Source organism: Callorhinus ursinus, unplaced genomic scaffold (assembly GCF_003265705.2).
Source record: "Callorhinus ursinus isolate GAN/ISIS: 27379988/994484 unplaced genomic scaffold, GSC_fseal_2.0 scaffold21, whole genome shotgun sequence".
Classification (NCBI taxonomy): domain Eukaryota; kingdom Metazoa; phylum Chordata; class Mammalia; order Carnivora; family Otariidae; genus Callorhinus; species Callorhinus ursinus.
The window spans coordinates 4,721,738-4,737,885 of NW_027397083.1; the positions used below are offsets into that span (position 1 = coordinate 4,721,738).

A 16,148-nucleotide genomic window follows, 5' to 3' on the forward strand; every position below is an offset into this window, starting at 1 on the left:
GCCTCATCTCTGGTCCTGGGACGAGCACCTTACCGCCCCAACAGCAGAGCGACTGAACGCCCAGGCTTCAGTATCTTCTGTTTCAAGTCCAACTTTAACCCTTCTCAGCTGTGTGACCTTGGACAAGATACTTCTAGTCCATCTCCTGACCTACCTCTCATGAGCATTACATGACGGAACCCATGAAGCCCCGAGTGTGGAGCATTTTCAGTGCTCAGCCCCTCAGGCCACCACCTCCCCGTCACCTGCCCCCCTGTTCTAGGCGTGGTGGGCTCGCTAAGTCCTGTTCCTCCAGTCGCGCTGGCTCTGAGCTGCCCACGAACACACCGGAAGCATGGAGGCTTGTTGACCGGCACTTTTATTGAGAACTATATAGTTTTAAGAACAAACCACAAAAATAATTCTGCTGGATTGGTTTCTGTGATTTTGCAGTGAGGAGCCTAGAATGTGAGCAGCCCGCTAACTTCCAGACTGATCAATGACCTTCTGTATCCACTTCTTCAGGCGGAACACGTGTGTGTAGAAGCCATATTTTCCATCCCTGTCACAGCCTTCACCCCATGACACGATGCCCATTTGATACCAGCGGTTGTTAAAGGGGCTCTGAGGAAGAAACATGGGGTTTCCAAGAGGGTGAGTCCAAGGCATGGCAGCAGCACCCTGTCAGGCAACTATTTCTGAAAACAGTCCCTCCTAACTCACCCCCAGCCCCCGGAAGGCCTACCCACCCTCCTAGCCTTTAGCGACGCTTACCTTCATGACAAAGGGCCCCCCACTGTCGCCTTCACAGGCATCCCCTCGTTTCCTTTCACTGGGCTTGAAGCCTGGGGAGAGAACAGCAGTGCTTTCACTGCACAGCTCACCTCCCACCACTCCCCTTGAAGAGACCTAGGTGGCGAGTGTCCACTCGACCCTCCGTGGTGCTCTTTCACTCCCCATTTTCTTATCCCCCGCCCCATGCAATCCTTTAGCATGGGGCCTCTCAGCTCCATCTTCAACATGCATCCCAGCCCAGCCACTTGTCACCGCTTCCATCCCTCGTCACAGCACATGTAGCTCTCCCCTGAACTACTGTCCCCGAATTCTACTCCCCCCCACGTACAATCCATTCGCCACCCAACAGGCAGAGGACTTAAAAATACGTTAGACCCACAGGTGGCTTGAGGATAACGGCGGTTGCCTTTAACCAGAATCTCCCCACATGCCCTCCATAAACAGTAAGGAACAACATGCAGAACAACAAAAGCTACACACCCACCCCGTCACCATCAGCACTGGAATACAGAGAATACCCAAACTTCAAATCAATACATTGTGCATCTAATATTAACACTTATGTGGCGATGAGATATGAGTAGATGAGTAGACATATCTACTAGAAAAAAGAAGTGGGTGCAGTTGAATTGGAATCTTGTAAATGATCCCAAATCTACAAAATGACAACTGAATAGATCCATACCAAGATACTGTAGGAAAACAAAAAAATAAGACTAAAAAACAGCTAACAAAAATTCTCCCCCAAAACACAACCATGAAACAAAAGAAACCTATAACTGAATTAAATTGCCTCAAGCCGATTTGTACGATGTAACAAAACGCCTTGAATCAGAAATCCAAAAATTAAAAATAAATGGACAAAACAATAGGAAGAAATGCAAAGCAGAAAGGGATTGAAATGGAATTCAGACCAAAGAAGAAATCTGAACCTCTCAAAAAGAAAAATAAAACCATGGAACAAAACTAATATTTATGACATAATCCAAGAAAATGTCACAGAAATAAAATAAGATTTGAAGGTGTATGCTGAAAGGAGCCATACTAGGTAGCTGACAAAACTGACCTGAAACACTCCACTCTGAGACAGAACCCAATAAAACTTCAAAGATGAAGGAAAAAGCCTTCAAGGCCTCCAAGCAAAAGAGACCAAATACCTTACAAGTTCCAAAGAATTACACCAGCGTCTGATTTTTCAAAAACCGCAAAGTAACAACAAAGCCATATTTTTTTTAAAAAAATTGAAGGAAATGTAAGCCATGGATTTTATATGCAGTCAAGCAGAGCTTAAGGTGTCAAGACAACAACAAAATAATTATAAACACATAAAAACAGGAAATTCTACACCCATAACTGTTGTTGAAGCATCTACTAAACGGCAAGCTTCATCCAACCAAGAGATGAAAGCTTCAGCAAAAGGACTGATTAACTGTTCTGACAAGTAGAAAAAAATGCATCTAAAAATATCAATGATCTTGAAAGAGGAAAGTAAACTCCTTCACTGCTGTGTAGCCAATAGGTGGGAGTTAACAATTAAAAGGTCATATATATAAAAGGAACTAAGGGCATTTCAAAAAGGTAGAAGCCCAAAGATAATCATTAGAACAAAAATGCAAACCTTCCTAAATATATAAATTTAAAAACACAAAGAAAACATCGCACAGGGAAAAAACAGAGCAAATGAAACATAATACATGTAATAATTACAAAATAATATGAATATTAATTCAATCATATCAATAAATATGAATGGGCTTAACTCACCTATTAAAAGAGGAAAAGACTTTCAGTTTGCCTCGCAAAAAGCAAGACCCAACTATGCTAGACATAACAAAGTGATTCATAGAGGCTCAAAGTAACGGAATGGACAAAGGTATATCAGGTTAATGAGAACAAAAAACAGTGCGCCTGGGTGGCTCAGTCATCGGGCGTCTGCCTTCGGCTCAGGTCATGATCCCAGGGTCCTGGGACTGAGCCCCACATCGGGCTCCCTGCTCCCCGGGAAGCCTGCTTCTCCCTCTCCCACTCCCCCTGCTTGTGTTCCCTCTCTCATTGTGTCTCTCTCTGTCAAATAAAAAAAATCTTAAAAAAAAAAAAAAAAAACGAAAACAAAAAACAGAACAGAGATGGTGATCCTGAAATTGAAAATAATTTGAAGTATACTTTTAATGCTAAAAGCCACAATTCACAATGAATAAATAACAGTTATGAATATCTGCACTAAACAGCACAGCAACCACATTTATAAAGCAATTCAAGGAGACAGAAATACATTAGCAGAATTTAACACAAACTCTGTGTAAGACAGATCAAGTGAACTGAAAAAAAAATAAGGATATAAATGACCTACCTAAACAGAGGGACACCTGGCTGGCTCAGTTGGTGGAGCGTGCGACTCGATCTTGGGATTGTGAGTTCGAGCCCCACGCTAGACGTAGAGATTACTTAAAAATAAAATCTTTAAAAATAGATAAATTAGGGGCGCCTGGGTGGCTCAGTCATTAAGCGTCTGCCTTTGGCTCAGGTCATAATCCTGGGGTCCCGGGATCAAGCCCCGCATCGGGCTCCCTGCTCAGCGGGAGGCCTGCTTCTCCCTCTCCCACTCCCCCTGCTTGTGTTCCCTCTCTTGCTGTGTCTCTCTCTCTGTCAAATAAATACATATCTTTAAAAAAAGGGGGGAGGGTAAAATATATGTGTGTGTAAGCTCATTTGTGCAAAAGGATATACAGGAAGAAAAAAAAACCCCACAAACTACTGAGAATGGTTGACTGTAGAGCCCAGATGGAAATGGAGTAGAAAGGATGGGGGGTAGCAAAAGCATAGAAAGGAAAAGAGAGTGTCAGTTCTCCAAGTATACCTCTTTTAAAGGGTCTGAGTTTTAGACCCATGTTAATACTCCAAAAAGAAATAAAAACAACAAAGATGGGAGGGGGACCCCAAATTGAATACAATCAGAAACAACTTAGCCTAACTGTATTTTAAATAAATAACACAGCGAAGGTGGGGGGGAACTGACCCAAGTTCCTTTTGAACACAGCATTTCAACTATGTACAGACGCTAAAGACAGAAACTCTGTGAAGAAATGCTGAGCGCCAGTGAGTAGGATTGTTCCTCACAGTGAGATGGATGGGTGATTCTGAAACAATGTATTCTAGTAACGATCCAGTAAGCTTCTAGATGATGAGTAACAGGAGTCCAGTTTCTCACTGTCAATAGAGAGTTAGAAATATGGAAAAGGAGAAGCTAAAATTAATCCTGCTGGATTGCAGTGGGAGGTTTCAGATATAGAAACTGATAAATGACAAAGAAAAATCGATCTAGATGTCACCGTATGCATCGTACACATATTTTCTAGATCTGTCTGCTGAGAGGACGCAGAAGCAGTAACACCCCAGTAGCAATGTGCACACGTAGCACCCAGATTGTGGTTTCTAAACACCATTCTCCACTAGCAGGGAATCGGAGAACATCTTGCTGTGCCAATGTAAGAAGGTACTCAGGGAACAACAGGGACATCAAAAGTCACAGAAGCCAGGCTGAGAGGACTCCCACTGGCCAAACCTGGATAATTTGAAAATCAAAATAAATGATGATAGTAGCAGATTATAACTCTTACAACAAAGACCCGTGAGTCCACACTGATAGAATGAAAGGAGAGGTCTTCCTTCTAATGAAACCATAATGAACATAGAAGGAATGACAGAATTGGAAAATCACCATTTGGCAGCCCCCGGAGCTGGGAGAACAGTTTGATGGGAAACCGATGCAGAGGGTCAAAGCTGCTCCCCACAAGATACTTACAAATAAAATCTCACAGCGAGAAAACCACCAGATGCAGACACCACCTTAACCAAGAGGTCAGAGTTAATCTCCCCAGTTATGGTGAGACATAAGGACAAAGGGACATCATGGGCCTTCCCTTAAAAGGACACAACCTCACTTGGCCTGAATCTGATCACAAGGAAACCAAAACCTTAGACAGACCAAACAGGGCCAAGTGACAGGCTCACCGGGCTGCACTTACGAAACCTGTCAAAGTCATGGAAGATAAAGAAGGACTGACGACTACAGGCAATGTGTGATCCTGGACTGGATCCAGATGAGAACACTTTTTTCCCCTTTGCTACAGAAGACATTACTAAGTAGGACAACTGGAAGACACTGGAATAGGTCTACAGATTAGATAACGGTACTGTATCATTAACTTCTTGATTTTAACAACTGCACTTGCTATGTAAGAACATTCTTGTCTGGATAGACTCATGTATGTGGGTAACAAGGCATATGTACAATTCACTCTCAGACAGCATGTGTCTCTGTGTGTATTGACACACACAAAGTGCAGGGACAGAATCTGGATGACCGTATACAGGAATCCTTTATATTATTTTTGCAACTTTTCTGTGAGTCTGAAATCACACTAAGAAAAAAATTTTTTAAGTAAGCTCTACGCCCAACATGGGGCTTGAACTCATGACCCTACGATCAAGAGTACCATGTTCCACCAACTGAGCCAGCCAGAGCCCCATACTAAAAATTTTTAATTTAGACCATCTATTCACCTCCCCCCCGCAACCCTCCCAAATTCCCTATCTCAGTAAAAACCAGAGGGGCGCCTGGGTGGCTCAGTCGGTTAAGCGACTGCCTTCGGCTCAGGTCATGATCCCAGGGTCCTGGGATCGAGCCCCACATCGGGCTCCCTGCTCAGCAGGAAGCCTGCCTCTCCCTTTCCCTCTGCTTGCCCCTCTGCCTACCTGTGCTCTCTGCCTCTCTGTCAAATAAATAAATAAATAAATAAATAAATAAATAAATAAATAAAATCTTAAAATAAAAACCAGAGTCCCTCCAGACCCTAAAAGAACTGCCTATCCTCTGTCTAGCCCACCTCCCTCCCCTCTACTGCTGCCCTGCCTGTGTTTACTGCACTCCAGCCACACTGCTGTTCCTCAGACACCCTAAGCAGGTACCCACCCCAGGGCCTTTGCATCTGCTCTCCCTCACCCCGGAGTGCACTTGTCCTAGACTAGCTCACTTCTTCACTTCTAGTCTCTTCTCAGAGAGACCTTCTCTAACCTTGTCCAACCAGTCTATTTATACTGCCCTGTCCCCATCTCTCTCTCTCCCCCTTACTCTGCTTCATTTTCCTTTCTGCTACATTCTACATCTGTTTATGGACATGCCCTCCTAGGAAGGAAGTTCTGTGAGGACACAGGCATTGTGTTTGGGTCCTTGTAGTAAATACTGACCACAAAAGGCATTCAATAAATATTTGCTGAATGACAAGTAACAAGGCTTTTCCCCCACCCATGGCCTCATGCTGCTATCTGGACTCACACGGATCGACCACTTAACCAGTGACTAGCACCATGCCTAGCACCTTACTATATACATACTATCTCATTTAGCCCTCACCCAACCTCATGGAACAGAGACTTGCCTCTCCATTTTAGAGAGGAAGAAACTGAGCCTCCGAGAGGTTACGCAACTTTGCCCAGAGCCACTTGGCTTATAAGTGACCAGACCCAGGACTTGAACGGGTTTGCACCCTTCACGTGTCTCAATCCTCCGCCCTCCCCGCACCCCGGCCAAGGCCCAGACACGCCCAGGGCACTTGCCAGCACAAAACATGTTGTCGGTGATGCGGATCCGAGTGGAGGCCTTGCACACCGGCCGCTCCACAATGGGCAGGTTCACCACCTGCAGGACGCTGGGCTGCACCTCGGCAACGCTGGACATCCACATCTCCTTCAAGTTGCCCCAGCCAGTCACCCGCCCTTTGTATCCGGCGCGGAGCAGTCTTTGGCGGGGGAAGGAAGAAGGACTTCGTGAGCCCCGACGCCTCCAGAAGTCCCACCAACACCCCGCCCCAACACTGTCCCTTGGAGACCAGAATCTCAAACGCTGGCGCAGAAAGAATTTCTGGGTTCACTCCAAGCCTCCCCACCCCACCCCACCCCCAGCCCCAGGCCTGGAAAGGGGAGTGTCTGTCGGGCCCAGAACCCAGAACCCAGCCCAGGGCCACTACCGGCCGCCCTGCACCCCCCCAGCCCCACCTGACTGCGGTGTCCTTGTCAGGCAGGCACACGGGGTGGATGTAGTTGCTGAAGGTGACGGGCTTCTTGAGCCTCAGCAAAGCCACGTCCCGGTCCAGGTTCTCCCTCCAGTTGTACCTGGGGTGGATGGAGATCTTCTCCAGCATGGAGATCCTCTCGATGCTCCGCTCATACCTGTGCAAACAGGAAGACGGGGGAGGCTGTAAGCCACCCGGTGGAGGGCAGCCAGTCCCTGCCTGCCCTCCGGGTCCAGGAATGGGGGTGACCCTTGGGCCACCCTTGAGGGGAGAGGGCTGCCTCCGGCCCTGACAGCGTCTGCAGGCCTAAAGCTGTTCCAGGCTTCAGAGTCAGAGAGCCCCGGCGGGTCGGGGAGGAACGCAGGCCGGAGCCCTGGTCCAAACTGCCTCCCTCCACAGCTCACACCCGGGCCACGTGCTGGTGCCTGCAAAGGAGCTAGGGGTGGCCCAGGATTTCACTCTCTGCGAAGTCTCAGTTTCTCTTTCCCCGGCTCCAAGCCTCAGTCCTGACGTGGCCAAATGGCCTTTCCAGCCGAGACTGCTGGGTTTTCTACTGTGGGGCATGTACAGACATGTCCCCCCAGAGCCACCAGAGCCCCTCCCAGTCACTCTGGAGGACTCTGACCCCTGCCAGACATCCACGGACCCCGTCCGTACCTGGTGCGGGAGTGCTTGCCAATGCGCACCAGAAGGTCATTCTCGGTGAAGTTCTTGTCCCAAGGTGGGTACAGGAGACAGTGGGCAGCTGTGAGGACCCAGCGGTCACTGATGAGGCTGGCCCCACACAGCAGCTCCTGGGGACTCTTCCGGAATAGCATCACCTGCCTGGGAGAGAGAGTGGGAAGCATGAGGAGCTGGGGGGCTGGCTGCCCCTCCACCTGCCCTAAAGTAGAAAGTCCCAGGTTTAAGCGCAGGACAGAGGTGCCTGCTGGGCCCAGACCCCAGCTTGACCTGGCTGCCCTGGCCGACTGCGGCCTCCACATGACACCGAGAGGCTGCCTCCTGCTTTCTGTAACCCTCCCCAGCTTCTGCAGTTCCAGAATTTGCACAGCCTGGCATAGCTCTGGGGTCAGAACCCTTAAGCTCTCTGGGCCTCAGCTTCGCCTTCTGCATGTGAGAAGCAACACCCCTAATCCCAGAGGGTGCCACCTATCACCATCTGGGAAGCTCAGGCCTGTGAGGGAAGGGCGGCCCCGGCAGGGGACCCAGGGGGCCGCCCCCACGACGCACCAGGGCGCGAGCCCAATCTCCGCGTCCCAACCGTCCACGATGCGCCCGTCGATGTAGGAATCCAGAAGCTCGTGTTCCGTTTTGTCCTTCACCGACCTCTTCTCGAACAGAGGCCGCAGCCCACAGTCTGCACAGCAAGCCGGGTGTGAGGGGCCGAGCTGTACCCCGCGCCCCCCGCGCCCCCCCGCCGCCCCCGCCGCCTCACCTGCCTCCCCGGCGCCAAAGGTCTTCTCGTTGAAGAAGGGTTGGAACTCCTCTTCGCCGGTGCGTCCCTCGATGGGCGCGTCCGGGTCCTCGGCCAGCCCGTCGCCCACCTCCTCCACCGGCTCCTCTGCAGGGAGCAGGCACGGCTGGGGCCGGGCCGAGCCAGCCCGCGCGCAGCGCCCCCCCCTTCCCCGCCCCCAAGCACCCCGGGAGGCCCTGGAGGCCCCTGGGTGAGAGCGCAGCGCAGGCGGCCTCGGGAACTCGGCGTCGGGCCTGTGCTGGTTCAGCGGCGCGTGGGGCCAGGCCAGCCCGGCTGCCCGGAGACCCGGCTGCAGCGGACCGCGCCCCCGGCGGCGGGGCAGCCCCGCCCCCAGGCCCCGTCCCCAGCCTCAGGCCCCCGCCCCGCCTCACCGCAGTAGTCCAGGTCGCAGTACTCGAAGCCACCGGGGTCCTCCGACACGTAACACCACGCGCCCTCCTCGTCCCCGTCCGGGTTGCGGCAGAAGTTCTCCACCAGCGGCACCTCAGGGTTGAAGTCCTGTTCCTTGCTCAGGGCCTTGACCTGACTGCTGGCCCAGGCCAGGCAGGGGGACCCATGTGCAGTCACCGCCTGGCGACCCTGGTAGTACCGGCCACGCTCAGGGAGGCATTGCTCCGATGCAGGTGACAGATTCACCATAGAGCCGCTGGTTCGTGGGGTCAGCTGCACAGTGACGCCCCCCCGGCCTGGTGGGTGGGGAGGCAGGGGAGCAGAGTGGGTGGGGTGGGACCACCGGAGGCCAGGGGGTCAGGGTTTGACTCCCTGCCTTGCCACCTTCTTCCTATGTGACCTCAGGTAACTTGACCTCTCTGAACCTCACTTTGCTTGCCTGTAAAAGGGGTGACTGATACCATTCTTGCAGGGTTGAGAGATTTAAACAAAATACACGCTGTGTCTGGTGCATCATGAGGCAGAGATAGCAACTCGGTTTCCCCTCCTGGGCTATCTGTAATCTATTGGTAGTGACTGCCTGGAGTTTTTACAGAAGGAGTCTATTTTTATAGGGGCACAGCAGGAGAAGTAGCTGGGATGACTGCGGATGGCTACATGCGCAGAAAGTCAATTTCAGCAGGACTGCCCAGTGTGGGGGTGGGCAGGCTTGGTATATGGTAACTGCTTCTGTTATCCTGACTGGTCACTTGCTATAAGACCAGTCCCAGGACCAAGTATTGGGTCCAAGAGGGATGCATGGAGGACCAAGAACACCAACCCATATTTGGTAGATTGATCGCTGGTACTAATTCTTTAGTACCCCCGCCTTGATCCACCTCCTCTGCCCCATGGTTGTATAGGCAAAGGTGTACTTCTCCGCCTGCTGGCTTTGGTCTTGAGCATGTGGCTCGCCCTGGCCAATGGAACGTGGGCAGAACGGATGCATCAGTTCTGAGTCCAGCCTTGAGATACACTGTGTGTCTCTGAATAGTTTTTTGCCTCGGCCAAAGGGAGATGGTGCCTTTCAGCCTCAGCCCCAGGATGAGTAATGTGGAGCAGACCAGGACCCAACCCACACAGGGAGCCAAGCTAGCTGGAGCCGTCGCTGGAAGCGGAACCAGCAGCCAAGCCCAGCCTACAGCAGTGGCCACCCCAGACACAGGCGAGCACAGCTGACATCAGCTCAGCCGCCCAAGCCAACCCTCAGACACAAGAAAGAAATGCTTATTGGTGTAACCCCTGAGCTTTTGTAGCTGTTTGTGATTTTGTGGGGTTTGCAGCATTATTGTGGCTAGAGCTCACTGACACACCATGCGAAAGAATAATGACAGCATCACGCCGGGCTGGGCCATATGAGGTTTGCTCTGTGGTGCTCAGAAAGGGGCACGTCGACTGAAATAGTTAGGGAGGGCTTCCTGGAGGGAAGAGGGCCTCGAGCAGGAAGGAAAACATATTTGGAAGGAGCCACAGCCTGGGTCACAAGGAAGCAAAGCCTGGGAAGGCAGGGGGATTCCAGCTCTCCCTGGTCTCCTGCCTTCACTGACCCACAGGCCCAAATATGTTGTAAATGACTAACCCATGCCTGAAGGTAGCCAGGATCAGGCCCTATGGAGACCCCTGATCCTTGGCCATGGGCTGCCCAGCCCTCCCCAGCTCACCGCACACAGGGATGCTGCACTCCTCCTTCCGCACGGTGGGGTCTGTAGTATAGCACCAGGGCCCAGTGGTGCTGCCATCCGGGTTACGGCAGAAATTCTCCTGCAGGTCAGCCCCAGGGTGGGTGGTAGAGTTGATTCTGGAATAGGAAATTGCTCAGCAGAGGCCATACCCCCTGTCCAGTGTCTGCCAGCCCATATTCTCAGCCCACTGGCCGACAGCCCATCACTCACTCAGGCTTGTGTGGGTAGCGACTCCCCCAGAGCTGGCACTCGATGCCTGACCGGGTGAAGTTCACGTTCCCTCGGTAGTTCATGCCCAGACCTTCAGCGCAGCTACCTGCAGAGACCCCAGCCCCAGTCTCTTATCCTGAGGCCCTGCCCCTCTCTCACTTAGCAAAGCCCTGTCTGTCCATCTCCTCCAAGCTACCGCTGCTCCATGACGCTTAATCCACATTTCCTCAGCTACCTCCTCTGTACCCAGCCGTTCACCGATCTGTCTCACAGCACTCACCAAAATTCACTGAGTGCCCACCACCCATGTGACAACTGTGTGTCAGACACTGTGCCAGGCACTAAGGACATAGGGAAGAATAAGACATAGTCAAGGTAGGTCCCTGCCCGCATGGAGCTTATAGTTGCTGGCTCCTCGTGGCCAGTAGGATGACAAAGCGAACACGGTCCTTCTAATCTGGCCCTGGTCTACCCGTCCTGTTATCAGAGATCCTCGTGTCAGGGCCTTTGCACAAGCTGTTTCCTCTGCCTGGGCGTGCTCTTCTGTTTGCGCATCAGTGCATCCCACAAATCCAGGTGGAACTCTGCTTCTTCTGGGGGGTTGTCCCTGATCCTGCCAGCAAACTAAAAGCTCCTTCTCCTGGCATTGTCTTGGCACCTGGAACAGAGCTTTTCCAGCGATCACACTGATATTTTGTATTTTTGTTTCCCTGTGAGATTGGGAGCTCCTTCATTCTCTTAGAATCCCCAGCACATGACACAGTGCCTGGTACACAGCAGGGGTTTAGTAAAATTCCTGTTGAATAAGTTATTTAACAAATAAAAGGATGGAAAAAAAACAAACAAAAGTATGTTACAAAGTGGTTAAAGCGTTACTGTTAAGAGCTGGGGTCTATTGTTATCTTAAAGGTGTATTCAGAAGACTGGGGAAGTGGGTGGAGGCTCATCGCAGGCTCCGCAAGGTGATGGCATTTGAACTAGTCCTTGAAGGACAGGAAAGTTTGCAGGAAATGGTATAGTTGTTCCAGGGGAAGATGACAATGAAAGCAAAGGCCAGGAGGCAGACACATGTTGGCATGTTCAGAGAAGTGCTTGCTGTCAGAGTAGCTGGGCGTCTGGGCCCATGTTTTGGTGCAATGGTAGATAAGGCCAGAAGGGAAGGTTGAGGCCAGAACCTGCCAAGTCTGCCCGGCTAAGAATCCTGTGCTTTATTCTGGAGGCACTGGGGAGCCACCCAAGGTTCTGAAGAATGAATGTGACCTCATCAGGGCTCCGCCCTGGGAACACAGGGAAGACTGACTGGCGGGGACTCGCATGAGAATGAGGCCTTAAATATGAATTCCTCATCCATTCATGCATTTGTTCCTCCAACATGAATCCTCTTCCTCACTGCCGGGCACAGAGTCAGGTGCAAAGGCGTCCTTGACCGCAGGAACAGAACGGCAAGGTCAGATGCCAGGCCACAACTCCTAACCCACCCCACTCTGCTCTTCTCCCAGGCTGTCTGCTCACACCCTGCCCCCCACCCCTGCATCGGCTCCTCACCTTCCAGACATTCAATGAGCTTTTCTCGAGGTTTCCTCACCGACTCACAAGCTGGAAAAGACACAGAAACACTTTTGGGATTGGGGTAGGGACAGGAGGGGCTCAAGTAGAGGGTGGGGGGGACAAAGTGCAGAGACAAAGAGATGGACAGATAGATCGAAGGAAGGAAGGAAGGAAGGAAGGAAGGAAGTAGGTAGGTAGGTAGGAAGGGAGAAAGGAGGGAAAGAGGCATGGGTGGAGGGATGGATGGCTGGATGGACCAGATTCTCCAGAGTAGAACATTCTCTCATTGGGGTCCCCAGGACTCCGTTCCAGGAGCAAACCCTTCCTAGTGCTCACCTGTGTACTTGGTCCAGAATACTTCCTGAAAAATAAGAGCCAGCATGAGGGTGTGGCATATCCTGTTTCATTTCATTTTTTCAGTAGACTTTATATTTTCCCCTCATACTTTTCTCTTTCCCTTACCCTGGTCATGCAGGGGGCAGGCTCTGGGGAGGTTTGTGGTAGGTTCTTACTTTTGTTTCCAGAAGCCCAAGCCCACTGAGGAGAGGAGTATTTGAGGAGAGGGGAGCCCCCTGCCATCCAAGACCAAAAGGGTTCCCATAGGTGGGCTAGATTGAAGAACGGGGGGCATGGGGCCCAGGCAAAGCCCTGAGGAAGGGAAAGGCTGCACAGAGCTCTTGGAACCCTGAGGCCTCGCCAGAGTCCCACACCCCACAGTAGCAGCAGGGCTGAAGCCATGAGGGCCGGGGCCTCCAGAGACCCCAGTGCAGACAGACATCAGAAGACGGAGGAGCCCCCGATGACCTGGAGCCTCACTAGGCTGCCAGACCTTGACATAGCCCAGGTGTCTGGGCCTCCAAGAAGGGCTGAGGTCACTCATCTTGGCAGCCCAGTGAAATGAGGCCCAAGAGGACATTAAGTTACTGACAGCTGAAGAGCTGGGACATGCCTTGCGGGGCCCACCTGGGAGGACCTCGCCCACCCCTCCCCAACCCCGACCCAGTGCGCAGCCCAGCCCTCACCGTGGCGATGGAAGATTCCAGGGCCTCAAAGGCCTCCTCGTAGCTGCACTGCTCCTCCACACACTCCCGCTCCAGGTTCCCCTTGCGCAACTCCTCCAGAAAGCCACTGTTGGCGCGTCGGACCCGCTGGAGCACCGAGAGCGCTTGCTGAGGGGCCAGGAACACTGCAGTAGGAGGGGCGTGGGACAGTGGACTCCGTGAGCCAGGCGGTCTTGGCCACCGTGGGGGCCGGAAGCAAGCCTAGCCTGCCCTCCCGACTTCTGAAAGGGGACGTCTGGGATGGTGGCAGGACCCAGAAGGCTGCCGTCGGTAGCCCACTCGCTCCCCTCCATGCACTGGAGAGCCCACTCCCCATATGGCAGGAGAGACGCAGTGCATCCACACCTGAGCGCCCGACTCCTTCCCTAAGCTGTATGCTGTAGGCTGAGACCCACCCGGGCGTCAGCCCTGTTGTTCTCGGTCCAGCCAGGAGGCCCCAGCCCGTGGGCCCATATCCCAGCCTGTCAGCCTGTCCCAGCCTCCAAGCCCCTCTTACCATGCTGGCTGGGCACAAGACTACACAGGACAGCTAGGGCCAGGCAGCCAGGTACCCAGAGGCCTCGGATGTGCGCCATAGTGTGTCAGCTCCTGGGACTCTGAGGACTTGTCCTGACCACTCTGGGTTAATGTTGAACTAACATGAAGAAATCAGCCAAGAGGGAGAGGTCAGCAGGTCAGGGCCATGGGACTAGTGTATAGATAGTCCACCCTGCCATCCAGGAAGACAGGTCCTCTTGGGACCAGGGACAGATGGTCTGGGGGGAAGTCACAAAGGAAAGGCCAGTGTAAGTAACCACCATCGTCCAGCCCCTCCCTCCTGAGATATGGGCCAACTTGGGCTAGTAGGGTCACAAGATCTTCCTGAGGCTGCTTCCAGTCCTAACACACGGTGATGATTGCTTTGATCTCTGTGAGCCTCAGTTTCTTCATCTGTACAATGGGAACAGTACTTTGTTGTGAGGACTAAAGGAGATTTTGAATGTAATGCCCGTGAAATGTAGTAAGTGCTTAACAATCAGTAGGTATATGGATATAAACCAGTGGGGAGGTTGATGTAATCACGACACACAGATCTGAGAAAGCTGAGACCAGGGTGCGGCCAGAGGAGAGCTGCCTCTCAACCACTTTCCCACCTGGGAGCTGGGGAGGTGTGTCCATGTGTAGTGGCTGCTCAGGGGGAGGAGCCAGGCCCACGGCCTTTGAGCCTCTGGTCTATTTTCTTGCACCTCCTCGGACCTGCTTCTGGCCCCAGAACGGGGACCAGCCCAAATCCTCGGGTCTCCTCGGCAGGGCCCCTCCCTCTCCTCCTGCCTGCCTGTCCTGAGCCAGGCCTGGAGTGGCCGCCGGTCCTACGCTGCCCCTCGCCCAGCCCTGCTCCCATCCCTCCCCCATTTTCTGTTTGCATTCCACAAGGTAAATATTAGTCCTGGGTCTAATTAGGACAGAAGGACAAAGAGCAGGAACACAGGGATCCCGTTTTGCCATCCTTCAGGCCCAGCCGTATGGGTCTAGACCACCATCACGTAGAGTCTGGGAAGATCACAGGGCAGGGAGAGGGTTTGCACAGAGCTGGGGCTCAGGACTCCCACGAATCAGCTTAATTCCTGGGCGGCCCAGTTCATATATATATATGTATATATACATATATAAACATACAAACATATATATAAACATATATATATATCAATATATATATTCCAGTTTTTCTATATATTTTTTAACCCAAGGTTTAACTTATATTCAGTAATGTTAGAACAAATCCTGTGTTTAAGTCACATTTTTATGCACATGCCCATGTAAACCACCACCAGATCAACATTTTTAGCCCCAGACTTCTGCGTGTTGTCCCTAAGATCGCCATTACTCTAACCACCATCACCCTAGACCAGTTTTGCCTATTGTTGAACTTCATCGAAATGGAAACCTACAGCATATACCTGTTTGTGCCAGGCTTCTCAGATTGTGTGTATCACGTGTGTATCAGCGGTCCATTCCTTTAAAAGCTGTGTAGTATCTCATTGCATGACTATTTATCCATTGGATACCTGTTGATGGGCATTTGGGTTAGTTTCCTGTTTGGGCTGCCATGAGTAGTGCCGCTACAAATAGTCGTGTACAAGCGTAGATTTGCTGGGTCATAGGGCAGGCATATGTTTTGCCCCAGTCACGGACAAATGGTTATCCTGAGTGGTGGTACTAGCTTACACCCCCACCAGCAATGCTCGAGGGTTCTAGTTGTTCAGATCCTCACCAACCCTCTATATTGTCCATCCATTTCACATTATCTATCCTGATACACGTGCAGGTGTCTCGTTGTGGTTTTAACATGGATTCTCTGTTCACTGAGGGAGTTGAGCCTACTTTTTTTTTTGGCTCCCGAGAAGTGGAGGAGAGGTGTGGCTTCCTCCTTCCTGTTTCAAGACAGGTGATCCTCTTTTTTTCTGAGGACCAGCTGGGGCCAGTGCTGAGTCAACCAGGAGAGGGAGAAAAGGCAAGAGCAGAGGGTGTTGGCCAGGAGCACAAAACACACAACACATAGCACTTCTTCTACTGAGGGTTCAGGGCCCCCTTGTTCCCTCACTGTCAGAACTCCCCCATCCCTACAGACAAGCATCACAGCAGAAAAGAGAGCACCAGGCCTGGTTTCACCATCTATAAGATCAGAATTAGAACAGTATTTGCCTCGCAAGGCTGTTGAAAAACTCATACTGGCCTCTGCAGACTTGTTGAGCCAATGGCATGCTCATGCGCAGGTATGACCACTAATAGGCGTCTTGGGCCATGTCTTCATCAAGCTATTTGCAGACAATATTCCAAAGCAGAAAACTTTGGTTCTCTAGGCCCTGGGAAGATACCTGAAGCTTTCTGCTTAGATTTGGTTCCTGCTTTCCCAGACTTA

At 51.7% G+C, this 16,148-nt stretch overlaps 1 protein-coding gene across 1 annotated transcript; it reads right to left on the minus strand.

Annotated features, from left to right (window-relative positions):
• Positions 1–340: 340 nt before the first annotated feature.
• On the minus strand, positions 341–14,281 carry F2 (coagulation factor II, thrombin). Its single transcript, XM_073904682.1, has 14 exons — positions 13,746–14,281; positions 13,211–13,374; positions 12,525–12,549; positions 12,186–12,236; positions 10,641–10,746; positions 10,410–10,546; positions 8,691–9,005; positions 8,281–8,406; positions 8,076–8,202; positions 7,503–7,670; positions 6,829–7,002; positions 6,391–6,572; positions 754–824; positions 341–603 (listed from the first exon to the last, which is right to left on the minus strand). Exons 1-14 carry the CDS (start codon positions 13,822–13,824, stop codon positions 460–462), a joined length of 1,869 nt encoding a protein of 622 aa, XP_073760783.1. The 5' UTR covers positions 13,825–14,281; the 3' UTR covers positions 341–459.
• Positions 14,282–16,148: the final 1,867 nt, after the last annotated feature.